We start from the raw sequence: 22,113 nt of genomic DNA, 5'->3' as shown, positions 1-22,113 counted from the left end.
ACAAAAGTAAACAGCAGTAACAGCGACATATGGAAGAAGGGAGTTGGCACAGATGTGCAGCTTGGCAGTACTTCCCTGTGTGAGGGATTGACAGCACTAAGCACAGTAGGTCTGAGAAGTAATGGTACCTACTTGCTGCAGCTTGGCAGCACTGGTTCTCCCTCTCAGTGCTTGGTGGCTGTGATGATGTGGCCTTGTTTTCACCTCATGTCCACGAGATGTATAGCCAGTGCCCTTTCCAGTCTTGTTTTCAGTGGAGGTAGAAGGTGAAATAGTACTTACTAAGTTCTCATCCTTGACTCCGGCCTTTCTAGTTAGACCCTGTGAACTGAGGGGAGTGTGATGAATTTTTTTTTTTTTTTTTTTTTTTTTTATAAATTGTGCTTAGTTCCCAGCATTCTAATTTGCTTCCTAGAGCAGTAGCCACACTAATCTCTTTGAGGTAGAATTTTATAGCATAATGGCATAGATAAGTTGAGGAAGCTCTGTGACTGAAGGCATCTGTTGTTGCTGGATTTCCTCTTTTAAAACCAAAGTCCAGGCCCTTGTTGAAAAGATTTCATTTTTACATTGTTGGATACACATTCATCAGAGCTGGGTAAGAGAGAAATTCTTGACTCACAGCCCAGTTCTGTCTACCTGCAGTTTCCGGAAGGAGGTTGTTAGAACATTGTCCTTATGCTATCTTTGTCAGTCTCTGACTTAGATGATAGTCAAGTATGGTAATTAGAATGTAAGCACTGCATGTGTTTTGAAACTCCTTTCTACAACAATAGTTTTATTGTCCAGTTTCTGGTTGCTTTAAAACTCACCAGACAGAACTGAGTGCTTCCATGTACCTGCCACTCTGAACTAATACCAGAGGAAGGTTCTGGGTAGCCTGAGGGTTGTTACAAATACTAGAGTGAAAAGGTTACAGCATTTAAGTTTTTTGCAGTTGTATTTCTGCAGGAGGGCAAGAGAAGAAAAAAAAAAGTGGAATAATTTTTTTGAGTCAGTCTTTGGCTTGGAGTGTATTTCTGGGTCTCATAGATGGAATCTCCTTAGGGAGGTTATTCCCCTTTTGACCTTCAATTTTTGTATTTTTTGTCAAACTAAAATAAGAGCTACATAGAAAATAGTGTCTTAATGCTCAAAGATGAAAGTGTCATAATAAGCATTTATTATATTTATTTATTCATACAGTCATTTAGAGAGAAATGAGAGACACAGAGACAGACAGAGAGAAAGACAAGCGCACACACACACACATACACTCACAGAGTGTTAAATTCCCTGGCAATAAGATGACAGCTATTTCGAGAACCAGTTAAACAGCTCAATATACAAGATGGCAGATTTAAAGAATGCCAGACTTTGGCTCTCTTTGAGCCCTCTTTTATAAGGCTTCAAACTCTTATCTTAACACCGTGGGATTTATTACTGACTGCCTTTATTTCCATCCCTGAAAGGTAATCTCCGTGGTGAACTGTGTTTTATGAGAAGTTTTCTCCTGGGTGAGCACTACAATAGAAAAGCAGACTTTGGTACTTAAATTTTTCTCACAGTTTCACAAATAACTCAAGGCCATCCTTCCAGAATGGAGACTAACTCCTAATTGTTTGTGCAGTGTGTCTTATTGTGTCCACATGTTGGGCTCACTTTTATCTTTGGAAACCATTAACATTCTTGATTTTTTTTTTTTTTTTTGGCTCCCGGGGTTGAGGCCAAAACCTCAGAGCTTGGTGCTGAATATTTATCCAAAGAGTCCAGCCAGACCACATACTAGGATATGAAAGGTCCAGATCGCCATGTGACCTGGGTGATGGGCTCAAGGCATATATTTTTTGGAATATAAGGTACTCCGGTATGCTTATATTAGTCAGAGGAGAGCCAAGAATAGCCATGAGGAATTTCATTTTCCCAATGAGGAGAGTGGTGCAATAGCAGTGAGAAAAAAGGTGTGGATCCAGAAGTGAGGCTTTGGCTGTGGGCATAAGAGGCAGACAGGTCAGCTTGATCCATTAGCGCTCTGCTCTACCTCAGGCTCTTCTGAGCTGGCTCTTGGTTAGAGAGAGATGGAGTTCCACTCTGATATTGAAGTGTGTCTATAAGAAAGAGTAGATGATTTTCTGTAAGTATGTCTACTCTAAGAAATACCAATTTCAGGATTTGTTAAAAACAGTTATCCAGTGCAACCCATGAGATAGTTTCTAGATATTTACCCTGTGTCACAACTGTGTCATGCACAGAGACCAAATGAAACACTTAACTCTTGACAAGGAACTTACAGGTTAAAAATGTCAGGTGGTGTCTTTTTTTTTTTTTTAGGTGGTGTCTTATCACTATTTAGTGCTGTACATGCTGTCACTGTTTTTTTCAGCCTTTTGCATGTATAGAACATACCTCAGATCATGACACTTGGTAGTGATTTGATTAGCTGAGGAGAGAGGCCCTCTGCATATGAAGATAACAAAACACTTGATATGAAAGGCCAGGTAAGCTATAGAAGAAGGTTAAAGAATTTGTGAGAAGGATGTTAAAAACATTTCTAAGAATAACGGTCAGGGAAGAATACTCCAGGCAGATATAAAGCCAGAAAGATGAAGAGGGTATATTGAATACTGAAGTTGGCTAAAGCAGGTATGGGCATTGGTCAGCTTTTAAAGCGACTTTGAGTGCCCAGTAAGGAGTTTGAACTTGATACTGTTGTTAAGGGGGACTACCAAGACACTCTGGCCAGGAAAGGTGAGACCAAGTCTCAGGAGATTCTTGCAGTACCAAGGGATAGATCATACTCATTGGTAACTGTTGTGTCTTTTCAGATGGCTGTCCCCAGTGCTAGATCTCTCCTATAATCCATATGTGGTATTAAGATGGCTTGTGAGCCGCTGTCTGGAAAACAAGTCAGTTCATAGAGATGCAGTCACCCTGTTAACCAGGAAGAAAGTGTTCTGTGCTCCAGCGTATCTTAAAACTCTCAGTTCTTAGTGGTTTCAAGAACATCCAAAATTTATGGATACAGAGACTTGGATAATGACTTTATGTAAATGATACATCTGAAACCCAGAAATGCTCCTTAGCAAAAAGAAAACCAGAAACTACATATAAATAAATGTTAGATTTCAAAAACAAATCAAACCCTCTCTGATGCATTTATGTAATAGCACATTATTTTAAAGCAGAGGGAAGCACTGCGGTATTGCTATAGTTTTTGTCTTGCAAATATTTATGCACTGAGCCCAGAAGAAAATTACTTTAGGAGAATTAATTACTACTTAGATGAGAACAAATTTTTGTGGGAACTAAGGCAAGGCTGAGCTGTGGTTAGTTAGTGACAATTCCAAAGTGAAGGTTTGGGATGGAAGGGCTCTCTCCGTTCTAGCACGCCTGTTTCTGGCATTAATTCATAGTTTTCAGAAACCCAGAAATAGAGCACATCGTAGAGGAAGGGCTTTTGTCACTTTATTTCAAGATGGGAGTTATTGAGATAATTTATGAACCATGGGGTTTACTCATGTAGAGTATACAGTGGCTTTTAGTATGTTTGCAGAGTTGTGCAACCACCACCAGTATTTAATTTTAAAAGTATTATTATTTTAAACTGGGGTATAATTTATAAAGTTTATCATTTTAAAGCATGCAATTTCATAGATTTTAGTGTATTGACAAAGTATTACAAGTGTAAGGACTATTATCTCAGGCATTTTGATCACTTCCAAAGGAACTCTCAGCTGGGCACAGTGGCACACATCTGTAATTCCAGCATTCGGGGAGGCAGAGGCAGGTGGATCTCTTGAGTTCGAGGCCAACTTGGTCTACGAATCAAATCTAGGATAGTGAAGGCTACTCAGAGAAACCCTGGCCTGAAAACAAAACCAAACCAAAGAAACTCTCCTCCCATTGTCAGTTACTTCTTATTCTTCCTCTACCTCTTCCTGACCTTTTATCTACTTTCTGTCTGTATGGATTTGACTGTTATCGATATTTAATGTAAATGGATACAGACAGGATGCTTCTCTTTGGGTTTGGCATTTTTTTGTTTTGTATAATTCTTTCAAGGTTTATCCATGTTCCAGTGTGTATCTCTCTCTGTGTGTGTGTGTGTGTGTGTGTGTGTGTGTGTGTGTGTGTGTGTGTGTGTGTGGGCAGGCCCAAGGTTAACCCTGGGAGTCCATTTTATTTATTGAGTTTGTAGACATGACTAGAATGGCTGCTAGTAAGCTCCAGGGATCTGCCTGTTACCTCTTCCCCAGCATTGGGATACATCTTTTTATGTGGGTGCTGAGGATCTGAACTCATCTCTAATACTTTTGGGGTAAGCACTATACCAACTGAGCCATCTCCCCCCAGCCTGTTCTTCAAGTTCTTTTGCTGAATAATTTTCTAGTATGTAGATATACCACATACCTGCTCATGAGTTGGTGAACATTTGGATTATGTCTTTCTGTTTTCATGTAACATTTTTTTTTTCCCAAGAAAAATAGAGACAAGGCAACAGGAGCAAGCTCCTCATTTCCCTCCTTTGCTTGTGGGTTTAGACAGATCATCCATTCAGTTTATAAGTGGGTCTTACAGAGAAGTAGGCCACCGCGTTGTAGGAGCACATTTATTTCCTGCATCAGATAAAAGAATCAAAGCAAGATGTGGTTTGCCTAGTCCGTTCTCCTGGCTTCAGGTTTCCTGTATTATCATTCAGCTGGTTCATTTCCTGTGCTGCATCTGAAAAAACACTCTAGTTAAGAGTTGAAACAGACTTTCCCCTGACCAGCTGAAGTCCTGGGAGCCAGAAGACAGGGCAGCCAGCCTTTCATCACTTGGAGTGATTCAACTTATGCATTTCAACTCTGACAGGCTGCTGCCCAGCACTTGATCATCTCGTTCAAGGTTACTGAAAGAATGGGTCAAAGATAAGGTTCCTGGGAAAATTCCGTTGGCTCACTCTTTCTGCACTGAACTTAATGGCAGAGCTAACATATCAAGAATCTTCATTTTGGTTTTAGAGAACTCAGTGGATGAGGTACAGCTCACCAGACTTAAAACCTGACAGCTGACATTCACATTGGTCTTTGTTGTCATAGCTATAAAATCTTAGGCTAATATCTCATCTATAAAACAGGATTTATAATACCTTTTAAAAGATTCTGTGACGAGTTAGTGAAAATTCATCGTGCTAAGTGCAGCACTGCACAGGTGCCTAGTATGCACAAGTCTCTGTTTTTACCTTTTGTGGTGGTCAGGAAGTTGAGATGAAAGTCATGTAAAAGCCTCAAACCCAGATGTTCAGTAATTTGCATCTGGGTGTCTAAGGGAAATGCTTTTTGTGGACATAAGGTAGTGTGTAAGTGAACAGGTTAGAGAAGGAGAGAAAATGATTGTTAAATCATTTAGCTTTTGCTTTGTAACAAAGCACTCAAAAATCTAGTGGATTAAAAAAGCAGCTATTTTATTTAAAGCATGATTCTATAGGTTAGCGAATGTCTGTACTTGGATATCTCTTTGGTCTTGGCTGGCTGAAGTCTATGGTCAGCTGGCGCAATAGCAGCCGGGCTATTCAGTTTTACTACGGGGGCTCACTGGGGTCTATTAGCACGGAAGTGGAATGCAGAAGACGTTGAAAGTCTGGCTATGTGTAGTGAGAACCAGAAGCTTAAATCATTCCACCTTCTGGTTGAGGGGCTGTTTCTTTCAGTTTTAAAAAAGTGTTGTAGTAAAATGTACACAATATAAAACCCCAGGCTAGGAAGTAGTCTATTGTGCTATTTCCAAAGTTATCTTTGGAGGCTAGAGATATAGCTCAGTTGGTAGGATGCTCCTGCCACGCACAGGCCCTGGATTTGGTTCCCACACCACAGCCCTAGACAACTCCTGCCCAAACTGAAATCATCGTTACCTCTTTGGTAATTTGATGTATGTAAACTTTAACTGATTGTTTACTGTAGTTACATTCCTAAGAAAGGTATGACTTTCACTCCCAGCCTATGTCTGAATATATGACTAGATTAAAAAATTGTCTAACCCTAAACCATAGTTATTTTGTGGGGAGGGGGGAAGCTTTGAATTCTAATTCATATCTCCCTCCTCTTCTCATAGACTGCTGAGCCTTGAGGGGAGAGGTTCTGATAAAGACATCCCATTTCCACCAAAGCTCCAGAGTCTCTTGCTGTCTATACTGTCCAATCTGTGCTAATCACTGTCTACTGCAGCAAGAAGCTTCTCTGATGAGGGCCGTGTGATGTACTGGTCCATGGGTGCAGCTTAGTATTTGCCTACCTAAAAATAGGGAGGCTCTTTCTTAGACCTGGAATTCACTGTTACCCTTAAGTCCTTTTTTTTCATTAAGAGAGATCTTATTTATTTATTTATTTATTTTACTCAGGTCTGCATTGGGGATGCTCACTGGTCTTAGGGTATGTGGCTTTGGTGTCCTTGTATCAAAAAGTTTGACAGGATCTTTTTTATTTTATTTACTTATTTTTTTTTTTAGGATCTTTTTAAAAAACCATGTTAAAAGCTCCAGTTGAGACTCAGCAATACAGGCTGTTCATGTGTGCTTCTGGTTCCTCGCTTCAGTGCCAGTCTGAAGACAGCGGTTGCATGCTGTGCAGTTGGTTCAGGCACGGTGACCCCCATGCCTTACCCAGGAGTGCATTATTAGGTTTGAAGTTTTGCCAGTTGAAGTGTTAAGAAATGGTACCACATGTGGCTTTAATTTAAATTCTTCTAAGTGAACCAAAGCAATTTTTTTTTTAACCTTTGTATGGAGTGGTTGGTAGCTTAGTGTGTGCTACTTATTTTTAATCCACTATCTATTCCCTTTTTGGAGTCTCCTTTCATTTTAAAAAATTGTTTGCATATTGATTATTTATCTTCCCAGATGCACAAAGTATCTTCACAGTTTTCTTTAGAAAAGAAGTTCTTTAAAACATTTTACTGTATTTGTTGCAAACATTTTCTTTCCATAATTTGCCTTTTAGTTTGTCTTAAAACATGTATCTTATACTATTCAATAATTTTAAAATTTGTGCTGCTTCCTTCACACACATGAAGTAGCTTGTCTTCCTTCCTTCCTTCCTTCCTTCCTTCCTTCCTTCCTTCTTTCATCCCTCCCTCCCTGCCTCTCTCTCTCCCTCCCTCCTCCTCCTCCTCCTCCTTCCTTCTTCCTTCATCACCATTTGAAAGCCTTTGCCATAGCTGGGCTTTAAGTGCATTCTCACGTTTTCCTCTAGAGTTTATAGTATCTGTTTTTGCTTTTTTTTTTTTATCCATTTGGAAATTCCTTGTTTGGGGGTGTGAGATACATAACAAATGTAATCTTTTCCCAAACAGCTATGTGATGGTTTAGACTTTGTAGATTTTCTGTTCACATGCCCAGGGAACTTAAGTATTTTGAACAGTTAGCATGGTCTGACTGTGTTAGCTCAGCAGCCCTGAGGCTAGTTGGCACTAGGTCTTCTGATTCTCCTTGTTTGTGGTAGGATGAAGTGAAGGGTCAGTGTGCAGCTGTTCCAGAGCCAGTCTATCCCCTTGAATTCCCAAAGGAAGGGACTGAGCATAGAACATGGCTTCCTGTCTCCTCAGCAAATCCAGTGCTACAGTTTTACAAGTTTTGTTTTATTGTAGTTTTCATAATACTTCGGTATGCAATAAAATGAAGCTTAAAAACTCACAAAGCAAATTTAAGAAGTGCCTTGTGTTTTACATAGAGCACATACAACACTACATCATGCCCTTTTTGGGTGACTGGCAGGTCTTAGAAGCAAGAATAGTAAGCATTGTTAATATCTGAAGTGGACAAACTTGGCATTGGTTGAAATGGTTGATGATAAAAAAGATGACAAATGTCTGAGAGATTCATTTAACATTTTGGTCTATTTTTCTCCTGTGTATATGATTTTACCCAGTTCAGCTCATGATATGCATATGATATTGTACCCCATATAAATCACTTGTTAATAATATTTTAAAAGTTATTTATGGGCCAGCCATGGGGTTGCAAGTCTTTAATAACAGCTCTTGAAAGGCAGAGGCAGAAGGATCTCCAAGTTTGGACCCAGCCTAGTCTTCATAGTGAATTTCAGGCCAGCCAAGGTTACAAAGGGAGACCTTGAACTTACCTCAAACAAACAAACAAAAAACAAACAAACAGGAGTGAAAAGAAAATGGAAAAGAAAGTTATACAAGGCTAGGGGTATAGTTCAGTGGTAGGATACTTTCCTGGTATGTTCAAGGCTTTGGTTTTGTTCCTCAGTAGCAGAAGAATGTTACACAATATTTCACAAGTTGAAGGATTGTCCTTAACTTGTATTTTTTTCATGCATATTCTTTCGACAAGAATGTGAGCTTACTAAGGAGCAGGCTCCTCCCGCATCATCCCCTGTTGGCTGTGATGCTTATAGACACTAATGAATACAATGGAACAGATATTTTTGTTTCCTTCTGAAATATTTCCAGTCTAAGTATTTCAAGAACATATAGGAAACCAATAATAATAAAAAGAACAACAACAATAATAATATAGTTATTGCTTGAAGTTTTCTCAGAATCATTGCAGTACCCAGCCCTTTCTGTTTAGACATAAGGACTCTGGGAAATGGCTTACAAATATTACAGGGTACCTCGGAACCTTTATTTCCATAAGAAGTATTTTGAGTGAGAAATTGTGTGCTTTTCTTTAACTTTATTAGAGTCTTTCATAAAGAGGTCCTTATCCAACATCAGACTTGACCTGGAGACTCTAGTTCTGTGGGTATCCTGACAACACGTGTGTCTGTCTTCTTTTTTCACCTTTTGCTTTTCTTGGTTTTTAGGAAGAGATGAGACCATGCAGCCTGCAAAACCATCTTTCCTTGAATACTTTGAACAAAAAGAAAGGGAAAACCAGATCAGCAGCTTTGGCAAGAATGTATCTGGCTCTCTGAAAAATTCTTCAGATTGGAAAATACCTCAGGATGGAGACTATGAGTTTGTGAGTAGTGCTGAACTGAACGGTTGTGTCTTCTGGAAAGGGTTTGCAGTTTACAGATCCAGTCTAGGCAACTTGTTGACAGCCTGAGCCTTGCACATTTGCTTATAAAGTTCGAGGCCCTGTAACTGCCCATGGCAGTAGCCCCAAGGCCAAGGGCCTCACTATTTTGAGACATTTTTACTGACATTTGAAAAATTCTAGGATATCTGACTTTTTTCCCTTTAAAAATCCTCCATTCACTTTCTATTTTCTGTTTTGTCTAGGTTGAAATGATTAAAAGAAATATTTCATAACCAAATAAAGAAGCATCCGTCTTTCATAGTTTATTTGGGATTGCAGTCTTCTCTTTATGGGTTGCACTAGGCTTGTTTTTATCAGTTATTCTTTTTAGACTGAGAAGATTGTTCTAAACCTTTTCAGAGCTCGTTATGTAAAACTGGATGTTTCCCTCCTTTTTGTCACAGAGAGTTGCCTGCCTCTGCCTCCTGAGTGCTGGGATTAATAGCCTGCACTACCACTGCCTGGCTACATTCTTAAATTCTAAAGTGTGCTTTAGAATTCAGTTGTATCATAATTCTGTTAGTCCTTATAAAAGAGTTTAGTTTGGTAGTGGCTTTGAGCTCTAAGGGACATATCTGGTCCTTCTTTCCATTAACTGCTGACTGATACAGACGTGGTGCTGTCCTTTTATAACTTCATCTGCGCTGTCATAAAATTTTATACAACTAAGGATGAAGGTTTTTTGAAGACCAGAATGACTTATCTGAGTTAACTTAGACATTGGACCTGTGCCAAAGCCCAGCTTTATTTGCTTTATTGGGAGTTTGTTTACCCATTTATCAAGATGGTGGTTTTTGAGTACTATCATGTGCTTGACACTATTGTAGAGGCCTGTAGAAGTAAACAGGCAGGTGAAAACCATCGCTCTTGGAAATGTCATTCTTTATGAAGAATATAAGTGAAACATTTAGTATGTCTGATGGTGGTATTGTAGAAAATGCAAAGCAACTGGGTTAGGAGACACAAGGGTGTGTGTAGTGTGTGTATGTGTGGTGTGTGTGCGGTGTGTATGTGTTTGTATTCGTGTGTTTGTGTATGTGTAGCATGTGCATGTGAGTATACCTTTCAAGAATTGGGTATTGAAGGAAAAGTAAAGCATAGGTAAGAGAATGAGGATGTGAACCATGTAAATCTCCAGAGGAACAGCTTTTCAGGCACTGAAAGTGACTGATGCAAAGATCCTAAGTCAGAGACTTTAGCTTTTCCTCTTGAGTGACATGGGAATCCCTTGGCTAGAGGTGCCTTAATGTACTTTATACTTTGAAACTTGTATTCTGGTGCCTCTCTTAGCATGCAGCAGGAGGAACTTGGTTACAGTGTTTTTACTCTGCAAAGGAGGCCACAAATAGGGGCAGGCCTGCGGCCATTGCCTTTCCCAGTCTTTGGGTTGATGGTAACTGCTTCTTACAGCGCTGTCTGCTGTTGTGAGGCAGAGTAACCCACAAGCTTTGAGATGCGCCACTTGCTCCTTCATGTTGCCTGTGGAGTTGTCTTCAATTGATTTGTAAAGATTGATTTTCTTCGTTTAGTGGTTCTTTAAGCAAGTCTGTCTGAATTTCAGCCAGAAGATCACATGGTTGTTGCCATATATTACATAATAGCACTTAATCTGTTTGTCTGCTTTTTCATTTTCAGACGCCATAGAAATAGTAGTCTTGAGATTCCAGTCTTTCAGGTGCTGTCAGCATTCCTAGGTCAGTGGTTGTAGAGTATGAAGAATTCCTTCATCTTTGCCCTGGTTTTCTTAAGCCGAGTGAGTCATTGGCAGAGAGCTTGGTTTGATGGGAAGGCTCTTCCTACAGGGAGGCTTCCACTGGTCCCCAGAGAGTACTTTATTGGAAGAAGGTGATGGCTAGTGGAGTTGGATCCCATAAGTGAATAGGTTAGCCCTGTCTAATCTGTCCTGCACCCAAGACTCTCTTAATCCAAAGGCTGGAGCAGCATCCGGCCTGCACACACTCTGAGACTCCTGGATAATATTACAGAATTTAAACCCATTGCCTGGGTTTAAAACTTGAGAGATTTTATATAAAACGCTATATTTCCAGCTTATCTGGAAACTTGGAAGATCTGGCCACACGCCTTGTTACTACTGGATGTTGGTTATTTGGGCTCAGTGGCAGCTCCCTGTTTGAGCATGGCTTTTCCCGTTCCTGACTTATCTGGCCAGCTTCACTGTTTTCTATTAACAGTCCAACCTATCTCACACTTAGAGATGCTTGTGACTAGGGCTTTTGCTCCAAATCCAAGTTTGGAGTTGTATATCATGAGCCAACCTGCCCTGATAGAAATTTCTGTGCTTACCTTCAGAATGCCAAGAGAATTCATTGAAGATACACACACGCCACTGTATGCATTTGCAGGTCGGGACAGTTGAGGGTACGAGTTCTTTCCTTCTATCATGTAGGCTCCCTGGGATCCAATTCAAGTACATAGGCCTGGTGGCAAGTGTCTTCACCTGCTGAGCCATCTTGCCGCTTGAGAATTCCAATTTAAAAAAAGACTTGTTTATGTGTGGAGCTGTGTGAGAGTATATGCTCATAAATACATTGTCTGCAGAGGCTAGAATAGGACATCAGATGCCTTGGAGTTGGAAATACCAACTCCACCTGATGTGGGTGCTGGGAAATGAACTCATGTTACACATACACACACACACACACTCTTAACTGCTAAGCTGTTTTCTCCAGGCTCCTGAAAATTTGTTCTTTAAAATTCTTGAAGGGCATTTCATATTTAAGTAATGAAACAAGATGGAATTAGGATGTACTTGAAATATTGCTAAAGATCGTGGGAAAGCTGCCTCTGACACCTTGGATTATAGCCCTTAACCACAATCCTAAGGCAAGGATTTGGAGTGGTGGTCTAAAAGGTGGCACACAGCGTGGTCCTCATTCGAGCAGCCAACCAGGAGATACTGAGCTAGAGTCTCTGAGGGCGGCACCAAGTGGTGTTTCAGCCTGCCCTTCTGCTTACACTAAGCCGTGAAGGTCTGACCTAAAAGATTCTCAGACTCCAGTGAATCATTATTTTTTTAATTGGGTACCATAGTTCAAAGATAAGTGTGCTAACATTTTGTCAACAGTGCTTGATTTTTTTAAATTTTAACCCCCCTTTGAGTCTCTCATACTTTAATTGGAAATGTCAAGAATCAGATGGAGCGTGGAGAATGTATGTCCATAAACCTCTAAGCAGCAGAGCCGCTCTGTGTTGAGGAAGACTGTCTGGACAGTCTTAGCAAGCTTAGGAGATGCACTGTGAGGCTGAATAATATGTTTACCTCAGCAGCCTCAGAGAGAGGCTTTCTGAGTCCAGACAAGCAGTATTTAATTATGGAAATTATATAAAAATGCCCTTTTTGCTTCTGTCAAGGCAGTTGCTTTTTTTTTTTTTTTTGAAATGAACTTTTTGCCCAAAATGGGAATCAGGAAATAATTTAATAAGTAGTGGCAGAATTTGATACTTAAAAAAAAAAAAAAATCCTTCATATTTTCCTTTGAAATTGAATTCTTATCCCATTTTTAAAATTAAATTGCCTTATTTACCAACTTGAAAAAACCTACAATGATTCCCTTTACTGTTTAAGATGTAGTGATTACTTAAAAACAGTGCTTAGAAATACAGTCGTCTTTAAAACTGATATTCTATAAACAAATCACAGTTTTTAAACAAATATTCCTTTTATGAGAACTCACACATTCTTACTCTGCTGTTCCATATGCCATAAAATGCCTTAAATTTAAATCCAGTTTGGTTCATGAACCTCAAAAACAAAAACCCAACCCATAATACTTCAGTTTTAAAGTATTGCCAGCCCACAGTGAATGCACAAGACAGACAGCTGTGTTTTCATGGAGTTCATAATGAGGGAAACAAACATAAACCCAGTAAATTCAATAAATAAAATCAGTTAAGGTACAACTGGCTAATTTTGTATAGCATGGTCAAGGGAAAACATGGAAGAGGCCTTGTATAGACAGAACATCCAGCAAAGACACAGTAAGACCAAGCCGTTGGAAGGAAAGGAAGCTGTTCATGGACTGAGCAGTTCACAGACAAAGCTGGGGTGAATAAGGAAGGAGAGAAATCATAGTGGCTAGAGCTGAGTGACAGACAGGAAATACAGACACACCAGTAATCATAGTAAATGTGGCTGCATTAAGAGTGCCTGTTATATAAAAGATAAATCTAAGACAGAGTCACTACAAAGCTTAAAATAGAGAAACAGGAAAGGATACACCATGTAAACCCTAAAACTAAGGTAGGAATCAGGTGTGGTAGTGTGGACCTGTAGGCCTTGCTACTTGGGAGGCTAGGGGGAAGGGTTCATCTTGGCCAGCATAGCAAGACAACAAACAACAGAACAACAGACAACAAACAACAGCAGTAAGATGAAACAGTTCAAGACCAAAGATCATTGTATGGGAAGAAATCTACTTTTCATTGCTATGTGTATCTATTGATGGATGGTTAATCCATCAATATCTCACTATCCAATTTTAATATGCAATAGAAATATAATAATGGCATTAACACCATTCTCCCAAAAATGGACACTTCAGGAGCTAGAGACATAGCTCAGTCAGCAAAGTGCTTGAGGACTTGAGTCTCATCCCTGGGACCACATTAAAAAAAAAAAAATCTAGAGATTGTTGTATATGCTTTAAATCCGGCATTGGGGAGGTAGAGATGGACAGTTCCCTGGGGCTTACTAACCAGTCAGCAGCTTACATGCTGTGCCCCAGGCCAATGAGCACCCAGTCTGAAAAAAAAGGAGGCAGTCCCTGAAGAATACAAATCAAAGTTGTGTGCAGGCCTCCTTATGCATGTGTACACGAGTACAGGAGAGTGCGCGCACACACTCTCACTCTGGACATTTCAGGGGGGAGCTACAGCTCAATGGTGGAGTATATAGTTAATATATGCCAAGACACTGGGTTTGGGCCCCAGCACCAAAACTAACACAGCTCACAACATTCATAGCGTAAGGAAAACTTTTCAAAGAAATATTAAACTTTAAAAACAAAATAGTCAACAAAACTTTTAAAGTGCTGAAAGAGACACCTCATTCAGCATGAGGCAATATTATTTTGTCTATAATTCAAAAGTTTAGAAGTTAACAGTAAGAAAGTGGCCAGGCTACAGTGTCATACTTGAAAATGTAAACATCAGCACAGAAGGACTAAACTGTTGAGAAATGACCCATAGACAGTTCGGATTGCTGTGGTTCAGAACTGTGTGCAAGGGGTGCAGAGTAAAGAAACTGCCAACATGACCATTTCATGGTGTGTCTTAGATCTTCATTATCAATAAGAGAGAAACATCCAGAGGGATCTGGAAGAGTTGAGAGCAGAGGGAGAAAGAAGACTGGACGTGGTCAGGGCTGTTTGTGAGCGTGTAGCAGAGGCAGGGAAAACTTTGTTCTTATAAAGAGAACAGATGGGTATCTGGGAGGAGGGAGCCTGGGGAGGCTAGTGTGGATTTTGAAATGTGTAAGTACTTCTGAGTAGGGACTGAGTGGTTCTGGAAGCCAGCATGGGCTTTGATAGGCAACCATAGGGCTATGTCGATGGAGCCCTGTGTCCCTTCCTTCAGAGGTAAGGGAAATGGCTCATTTGGCAGATGGAAACTGCTCTCACTGGTTTCTGAGGAATGTTGGCTCTTATGTAAACACCAGAAACCTCCTATGGTCCAGGTTGAGCTTGGCCTAGGTTTTATTTTAGACCTAGTCAGTGGGCCTGCTCTTTTTTAGGGGAGAAGAGAATACCCTTTAGACCTGACAGGAACATATAGAATACAACAACAAAAAGCAGTATTGCAGCTAAAACATTAAATAGGGTAACAATAAGAGCAGAAGTCAATGAAATGGGAAAAATATTAATTCACAAACCTGTCATTTTGTGGGAGGGACTTGGCTTTGATTGAGTATAAAAAGCTTATGTAGTGTTCCATCTTAATATCCTCTCTGCACGGCCTCTTTCTACACCTTCTAGTAAATTGTCTTCATAAAGTGTTTATAAAGCATGCTGTAGGGTTGGGGCTGTGGCTTCGTGTTGGAGTACTCAGTGTAGCCTCAGCCTGTCAAGCTTGCAGGAAGCTCTGGCTTCAGTCCCCAGCACTATGCACAAAATAGAACAAAGAAAACAGGAAAAAAAAATACTGCTATAAGAAACACCATAATATAATAATCCATGAGAAATTGCACCAGGTGGAGTCCCTACATGGCAAACCTCTCTTAGAAAAGCAGGAATCACGGCAGGCAGGCAGGCAGGCAGCTCAGGAGAGAGCAGGAACCTAGGGAAGGCATCCAGAGGTCTCACTTGAAGGGTCCTTCCTTTTTTTTTTTCTTTTAAAATAAAGGTTTATTTTTAGTCTATATGCATGAGTGTTTTGACTACATATATGCTGGGATTATAGACATGCTTTACCATCTGGCTGGAAGAGCGTTTTGAAAGATGGATGGGCTTTTTCTAGCTAGCGGGGGAGGGAAAGGTGTGAGCTGAGGTGGGGGATCAGGGTAGTGTGGACCACCCACAGAAATGACTGGAGTGTGGGTGTGAGCAGATAGAAAAATGGCCTTAAGGAGACCTTGAGGTGAGGCCAGTCAGTGCCCGGTGTGCTGCCCCCCCCAGGATATCTAGGGATTTTCCTGGCTGTTTTGGAGAAATTAAAAATAGCCTACTGCAGCACAAAGCTAATACCTCTCTGAAGCGATGTGATAATTGGTCCTCTAGGGTGTTAAAGACTACCAGCTGTTAGTTGAGAATTAATTTATGAAAGTACCAGAACCTGAATGTTGATTGTTCAGATTTCCTAGATAACTATAAGCCAGTAAGTTGTCTATTTGTAGGAGGACAGCATTAATTTTAGCCCTGAATTTTCCCCAAGAGGTTAGCAAGGAGTTTTTGAAACTTTATCTTAACTATTAGGGCTCCAAACCTGATTGTAAGTTGAGATTTCTTTAGGATTTTATAAAGAGGTTTTACTGGATTGTCGCTCACACGTTTCACATTTCACTTTTAACTATGTATACCCCTTAGAAACTAGACACTGACTGAGATGTGAGATTTACCATTGTTTGACTTTGAGACAGGGATGCTTTGGGCAGCCATACTTAATACTTTCAAGGGTACATTGTCATGTTTTCTGGGAACCCAAATATCTGCAATTTAAGCCTTTACCTGCTATTTTATGGAGACAAAAGTATATTCTAAAGCATTGTGTTTGAGCTTATTTTTCATCTGCTTTATATGAATTTTAAAAATTATTTTATTTTCTTAAACATGCCTGTCTCCTTGGTGAGATAAAATCTAGTGAATGCTGTCATGATCTAGTTACAGCAGCCAGTTCACGCTGTTGAACCCTCTGTCTCCACTCCCTAGCCCTTACCCTTGGCTTGTTTTCAAGTAAATCATAGGTGGGTATGCATTGTATTATTTATAAATTTTTATATGTGTATGCATGTATGTATAAATATAAGAATTTTATATCTTCATATAGAAAAATTTAAAGACCTCTTTAAATATAGTAACTCAATACACCTTTAAAATTAAAAATAATAATTATTTGATGTCATAAAGTACTTGTTACTGTTTAGTTTTCTCCAATCATATCTTTCAAAGTTTGTTTTAGAACTCTAACAAGATTCTTATGTGGTAGTTGATTGCTGTATTAATCAGGGTTCTCTAAAGGAGTAGTTTAATAGAATGAACATGGATTTATACATGTATATATATATATACATACATGCATAAATACACATATATGAAATTAATTAAAATCAGGCAGCTGGGCATACCTGTGAGGAATTTTCCTTGGTTGGCTTATATATATTATTATATATAAAGCAGTATTTTTTTGGTTGGATTATATATAGTATATATAATTATTATATAATACATATATGCACGCTTATGTTTTTAAATTAGCGTGGCTTACAGGCAGTGGTCTGAGTAGTCCAACAAATGGCTGTCTCCTGATGGAAAAGCCAAGGATCCAGTAGTTTTTCAGTCCATGAGACTGGAATTTTCAGGAGTCCCAGAGAAGTACTAGAGAACAACTGTTTTTCAGTCTGTGTTGGAGTTTTAAAAATTAGGTAATACCAGTGAAGGGCATCTCAGTAGCAGGATAGATGAATTTTTCAGCCAGAGTGAGGGCAACAGCAAAAACTAAAAGCTTCCTTCTTCCATGTCCTTTATGTGGGCTGCCACCAGAAGGTGTGGCCCAGATTTAGCGTGGGTCTTCAACCTTAACCAAGGAAAATCTCTCACAGGTGTGTGCACTGCCTGGGTTTTAGTTAATTCCAGATATAGTCAGGTTGACAACCATGATTGGTCATTATAGTTGCTGCCTCTTATATCACTTCTTCCATAGTCTCTCTTTCCCACACACTTTGTGATACCAGTGGTTGTTCCTTATAGTTGGTCAGATTTCTGAATATTTCCAATTATGTCTAAGTGATCCTTTTAGTATATTCGAAGTTTCTTATATGTGGGTAGTTCAGTGTATAGCAGCAGCTCTAGGGACCCCTTCGCATTTTTCTGAATTATTGGGATCCTCAAAGAGCTTTTATTTGTGTGGGTCTGAATGCAGTTTCTCCTCTTTCCCCTCTCCCAGGATCTCCCCCCCCTTCCTCTTCCATCTAACCTGGATTAATGCCCCACTTCACCTCCTCTCAGAAGCCTTCCTGGGACATCAACCAAATACATAACAAGCTACAATAAGGCCAGACACATATTCTCACACCAAGGCTGGATGAGGCAACCCAGTAGGGAAAAAAAAGGGTCTCAAAGGCAGGTAAAAGATTCAGGGACAGCCCTTACTCCCACTTTTAGGACTCCCAAGAGAACACGGAGCCACACATCCATAACATATATTTAGAGGACTTAGGTCAGATTCATACATGCCCCCTGATGTCTCTGAGCCCACTTGAGTCCAGTCAGTTGGTTCTGTGGGCTGCATTCTTATGGTGTCCTTGATGCCTCTGGCTCCTGCAATCCTTCCTCCCCTCTTCCATAGGATTCCCCAAGCTCCACCTACTATTTGGCTGTGGAACTCAGCATCTGCTCCCATCAATGGCTGGTTAAAGTCTCTCCAGTCTCTCTGATGATGATTATACTAAATCCCAGCATATCCTGTAGGCATGACAAACTGCAGGTCAGAGGTTTTGTGCCTATGTTGGTGTCCCAATCCTTCCACTTGAGGCCTTGCCTGGTTATAGAGGATGGTTTAGGATCTGTATCCCCATTGCTAGAAGTTGTTGCTAGGGTCACCCTTATTTCATACACTAGGTTTCTACTTCACTCCCAAAATAGTGTGCGGGTTTTACCTGTTGATACTTGACAAGATTAAAACTAAAATAGATAGAATTCAACCTCAGTTTTAGCACTCTTGCTTAATAATAGCATGAGCAAGGCAAGTTGAAGTGTTCCCCCCCAAAAAAAATCCTCAATTTTAAGAATCTCTTCTTATTCTAAAGCAGAATAAAATGATTTATTGGTTCATTTAAGATAGCAGTGAACCTAATATGCATTAATATAAATATTTTTGTGAAAAATAATATTCCATTCTATAGCAAAAATATGTAATGGACAGTATGAGTATATTTTCAAATCTGTATGAATAAGAGATGTCATAGAAGGGATATTAGATTCTAGAGGGCTTCTCTACTCCAGTTAGTTCCCAAATAATCGAGACAGAGACCTTGTAGAATTATAAACGCTTCAAGGCAAAATAACTAGACAGGTATCAATCCCAAGCTATTTTTCTATTTCTCAGCTATACACTCCAAATTATTTGCCATAATTGTTCCTGCCTGGGCTGCTATATTCCATCAGCTTAGCCCCTCATGCCCATGTGCTCATGGTTCATTCTGCTTCCTTCTCTTGGCTTCTCCTGCTATCTCTTCTGCTTCCTCTCTCTCCTCCCATCCTCCCAACTTCAAGGTCCCCATCTGACCCTAAACTCAGGAAACCTAAGCCCCGCCTACTTTTCTTCTGCCCAGTTACAGGCTCTTAGCTAATTTTATTAACCAACTTTAAATTGGGGAACAAGGTTTATACAACATTACTTGCCATGTGTAAGAATGTGCTCATCTGGATAGCAACCAGATCCTGGGGGCTAGTGATCAGCATTAGAATACATAGCACCAGACCAACCCCAACAGGGAGACATCTAGGTTATTATGTGAGAATTTGCATTCAGTCTGTCATGTGTGGTTTTGTGTGAAGAATGTCTTGCCAAACAAAGATGTATGATTGGAAAAGGGAGATGCATTGTAATAGCTTGTTCAGATAATTGCAGATATTTTTCTTCTACCTTGTATACGGGGTTTTTTCCTTTTGAAAAAGATCCTATTTTTAGGTGTGTGTGTGTGTGTGTGTGTGTGCTGTGTGGTTGTGGCTGCAGTACAGAGGTCAGGGAGGGGCATTGTATCTTTCAGACCTGAAATTACAGGTGGTTGTGAGCTGCATGACTTAGGTGCTTGGACTTGAATTTGGGTCCTCCGAAAGACCCACAGATGCTCTTCTCTACTGAGCTAGCTCTTCAGCCCCAACAATGGTGGTTTCTTAAAGGTTAGCGATGTGGAATCTGAGTCCATCCGTGAGCTGCTCGGGTTCCAGAACTGCATATGGGAATGCGTTGAGCCTGTGTTTGGATGAGGGTTTACTTGCTCATGGTTTTGTAACACCGTGGCCTGGTCATCTGGAAAACATTGGCTCAGTGCATTACAGAGAGCTGCCAAAGTGTTGGCATTTCATTATACAACACAAGAAGATTATGTTCCTTGACGTTATAACCAATCTCATCTACAGAGTGTCTGTGTAGGGGAAGCTGTCAAACTCACCACAGCACAATCAGTTTTTCTCAAGTTCTGATTTTTGTTTGAAAGTTGGAATTTTATCATTGGCGGCAAACACTGTCTGTCAGCTGTTTTAAGTGCTAGACTTACTTTTTTCATTTTTAAAGGAAATGTCTGCTAGATACTCAAGTCTGCATAACCAGTTTGGTAATGTTTCTTTCAAGTGCAGTTCACATTGCAGAAATAGAAAAAGCAGCTGGTTGAGATCATATCTCGATTGTGCAGTTGCTATGCTTAATACAGCAGTCAATTTCAGTTAAAAAATTAATCATGGACACTATTTTTTTATTTTTTATTTTTTTATGGTTTTCAAATTTTTATTAATTATACTTTATTCACTTTGTATCTGCCCTGTAGCTGCCTCCCTCCTCCCCTCCTAATCCTTTCCTCCCTCCCTGTCCCCCTTCTCCACACAAGCCCCTCCCCAAGTCCACTGATAGGGGAGGTCTTCCTTTCCTTCCTTCTGATCCTATTCTATTAGGTTTCATCAGGAGTGGCTGCATTGTCTTCCTCTGTGGCCTAGTAAGGCTGCTCCCCCCTTAGGGGGAGGTGATCAAAGAGTAGGCCAATCAGTTCCTGTCAGACAGTCCCTGTTCCCATTACTATGGAACCCACTTGGACACTGAACTGTCATGGGCTACATCTGTGCAGGGGTTCTAGGTTATCTCTATGCATGGTCCTTGGTTGGAGTATCAGTCTCAGAAAAGACCTGGATCTGTTGCTCTCCTGTGGAGCTCCTGTCCCTTCCAGGTTTTACTATTTCCCATTTCTTTTATAAGATTCCCTGCACTCAGCCCAAAGGTTGGCCATAAGTCTTAGCATCTGCTTTGATACCCTTCAGGGTAGAGCCTTTCAGAGGTTCTCTGTGGCAGGCTCCTGACTTGTTCCCTGTTTTCTCCTTCTGATGGTGGACACCACTTTAAAAGGCTGTAATTAAATTAGTACTTTTACTACTTCATTTGAAAGCGTCCTAAAGGAATAAATTTTAATTTTTTAAGGTGTTTTATTTTTCAAGTGTAGTTTATAGCCACGAAAAATACAGTAACTGCTTGCTTGTTGCTGCTTCTTGTCTAATAATAAAGTTAGCACTTCTACTTCCAGTCCTCGCTTTCTGCTGCCAGTCCAAGTGCCAACACAGCAAAGCCACAGAAGGTCTTATGACTGAGACAGTTTGATCTTACAGAGACACCTAAGAGAGGGCTCCATGGCCATATTTGAGGGACTGCTGATTGGGCTCTCAAGCTGGGGTAGGCTCAGGTTCAGCATTTTGGCAAAGACATTTCATGGTATATTTGTGTTCTTCCTCTGAGGTTTAGCAGTAGTCTTCTCTCTTTTATTTTGGTAAAAGCTACTGAAGGCAGTTGCCTCGGTGCCATTTTACTCAAGAATGCAAAACTGTGATAACTGACCACTTCTCTGTTTATCTTATGAAGTTCTAGCAGTAAGCATTTCGTTAATGATGTAGACACTTGTGGCTTAGTTTTCTGGTTTAGAAAATATTTATATTTTAAATTTTTATTAGACTTTCTCCTTTATTTGCCATTTTTCAAAATAGCTATTTTGTTCCCTACTATTATGTAAAGATGGCTAGCAATTTTTTTTAAAGTTTTTTTTCTTTAAAAATTAATTTTTGGTTAGTATACAAAGAAATGCATTTTATTGTGACATTTTCTTTTTTTTAAAATTACATTTTTATGTATGTATGTATGTATGTATATATGTATGTATTGTAAGCACTTGTATAGAAGTAAGAGGACAAATAATTGGTGTTGTCTCTTCTCTTTCACCATGTGTGTTCTAGTATGGAACTCAAGTTGCCAGGCTTGGTAGCCAGATGAGCCATCTTGCCCATCCTACTGTGAGATTTTCATGTAGGTACCATTCTGCTTGGTTCTTTTCCCCCTCATGCTGTGCTCCCTTTTCTTCCCTTCCACCCTGGCTGTTCTTCTTCCCCCAAGTAGTACTCACTCTTTTTTTTTTTTTTCATGTCATTCATCCCATCTCCTCTTGGTTATACCCTTGCTCTTCTCATTCCTTTCTTACTTTCATGTCCTGCATTTCTGTATTTGTCTTTCAGAGTCTGACTTATTTGCTTGATGTAACAACTTTCAGTTCTACCCATTTTTCCACAAATGGCCTACCTTCATTCTTCTTTATAGCAGAATAAAATCTTCTTGTGTCCATGCACTGCATTTTCTGTATCTGTTCCTGTGTTGATGGACATCTATCTGGGCTGACATGGCAG

At 40.0% G+C, this 22,113-nt stretch overlaps 1 protein-coding gene across 2 annotated transcripts in view; it reads left to right on the top strand.

Moving 5' to 3' along the window:
* The window catches only part of Stk4 (serine/threonine kinase 4), a 91,155-nt gene that overhangs the window by 39,773 nt on the left and 29,269 nt on the right, over positions 1-22,113 (top strand). The window contains exons 10-11 of one of the 2 annotated variants that reach the window (XM_060382863.1): positions 8,790-8,947; positions 21,670-21,739. In XM_060382863.1, the coding sequence (XP_060238846.1) occupies positions 8,790-8,947; positions 21,670-21,739 (228 nt within the window). The remainder of the gene's footprint in view (positions 1-8,789; positions 8,948-21,669; positions 21,740-22,113) is intronic. The other variant, XM_021636306.2, reaches the window with a different exon arrangement.

Source organism: Meriones unguiculatus, chromosome 4 (genome assembly GCF_030254825.1).
Source record: "Meriones unguiculatus strain TT.TT164.6M chromosome 4, Bangor_MerUng_6.1, whole genome shotgun sequence".
Lineage (NCBI taxonomy): Eukaryota > Metazoa > Chordata > Mammalia > Rodentia > Muridae > Meriones > Meriones unguiculatus.
The sequence above is the reverse complement of the archived record's forward strand: the minus strand, read 5'-3'. Positions and strand labels throughout refer to the sequence as shown.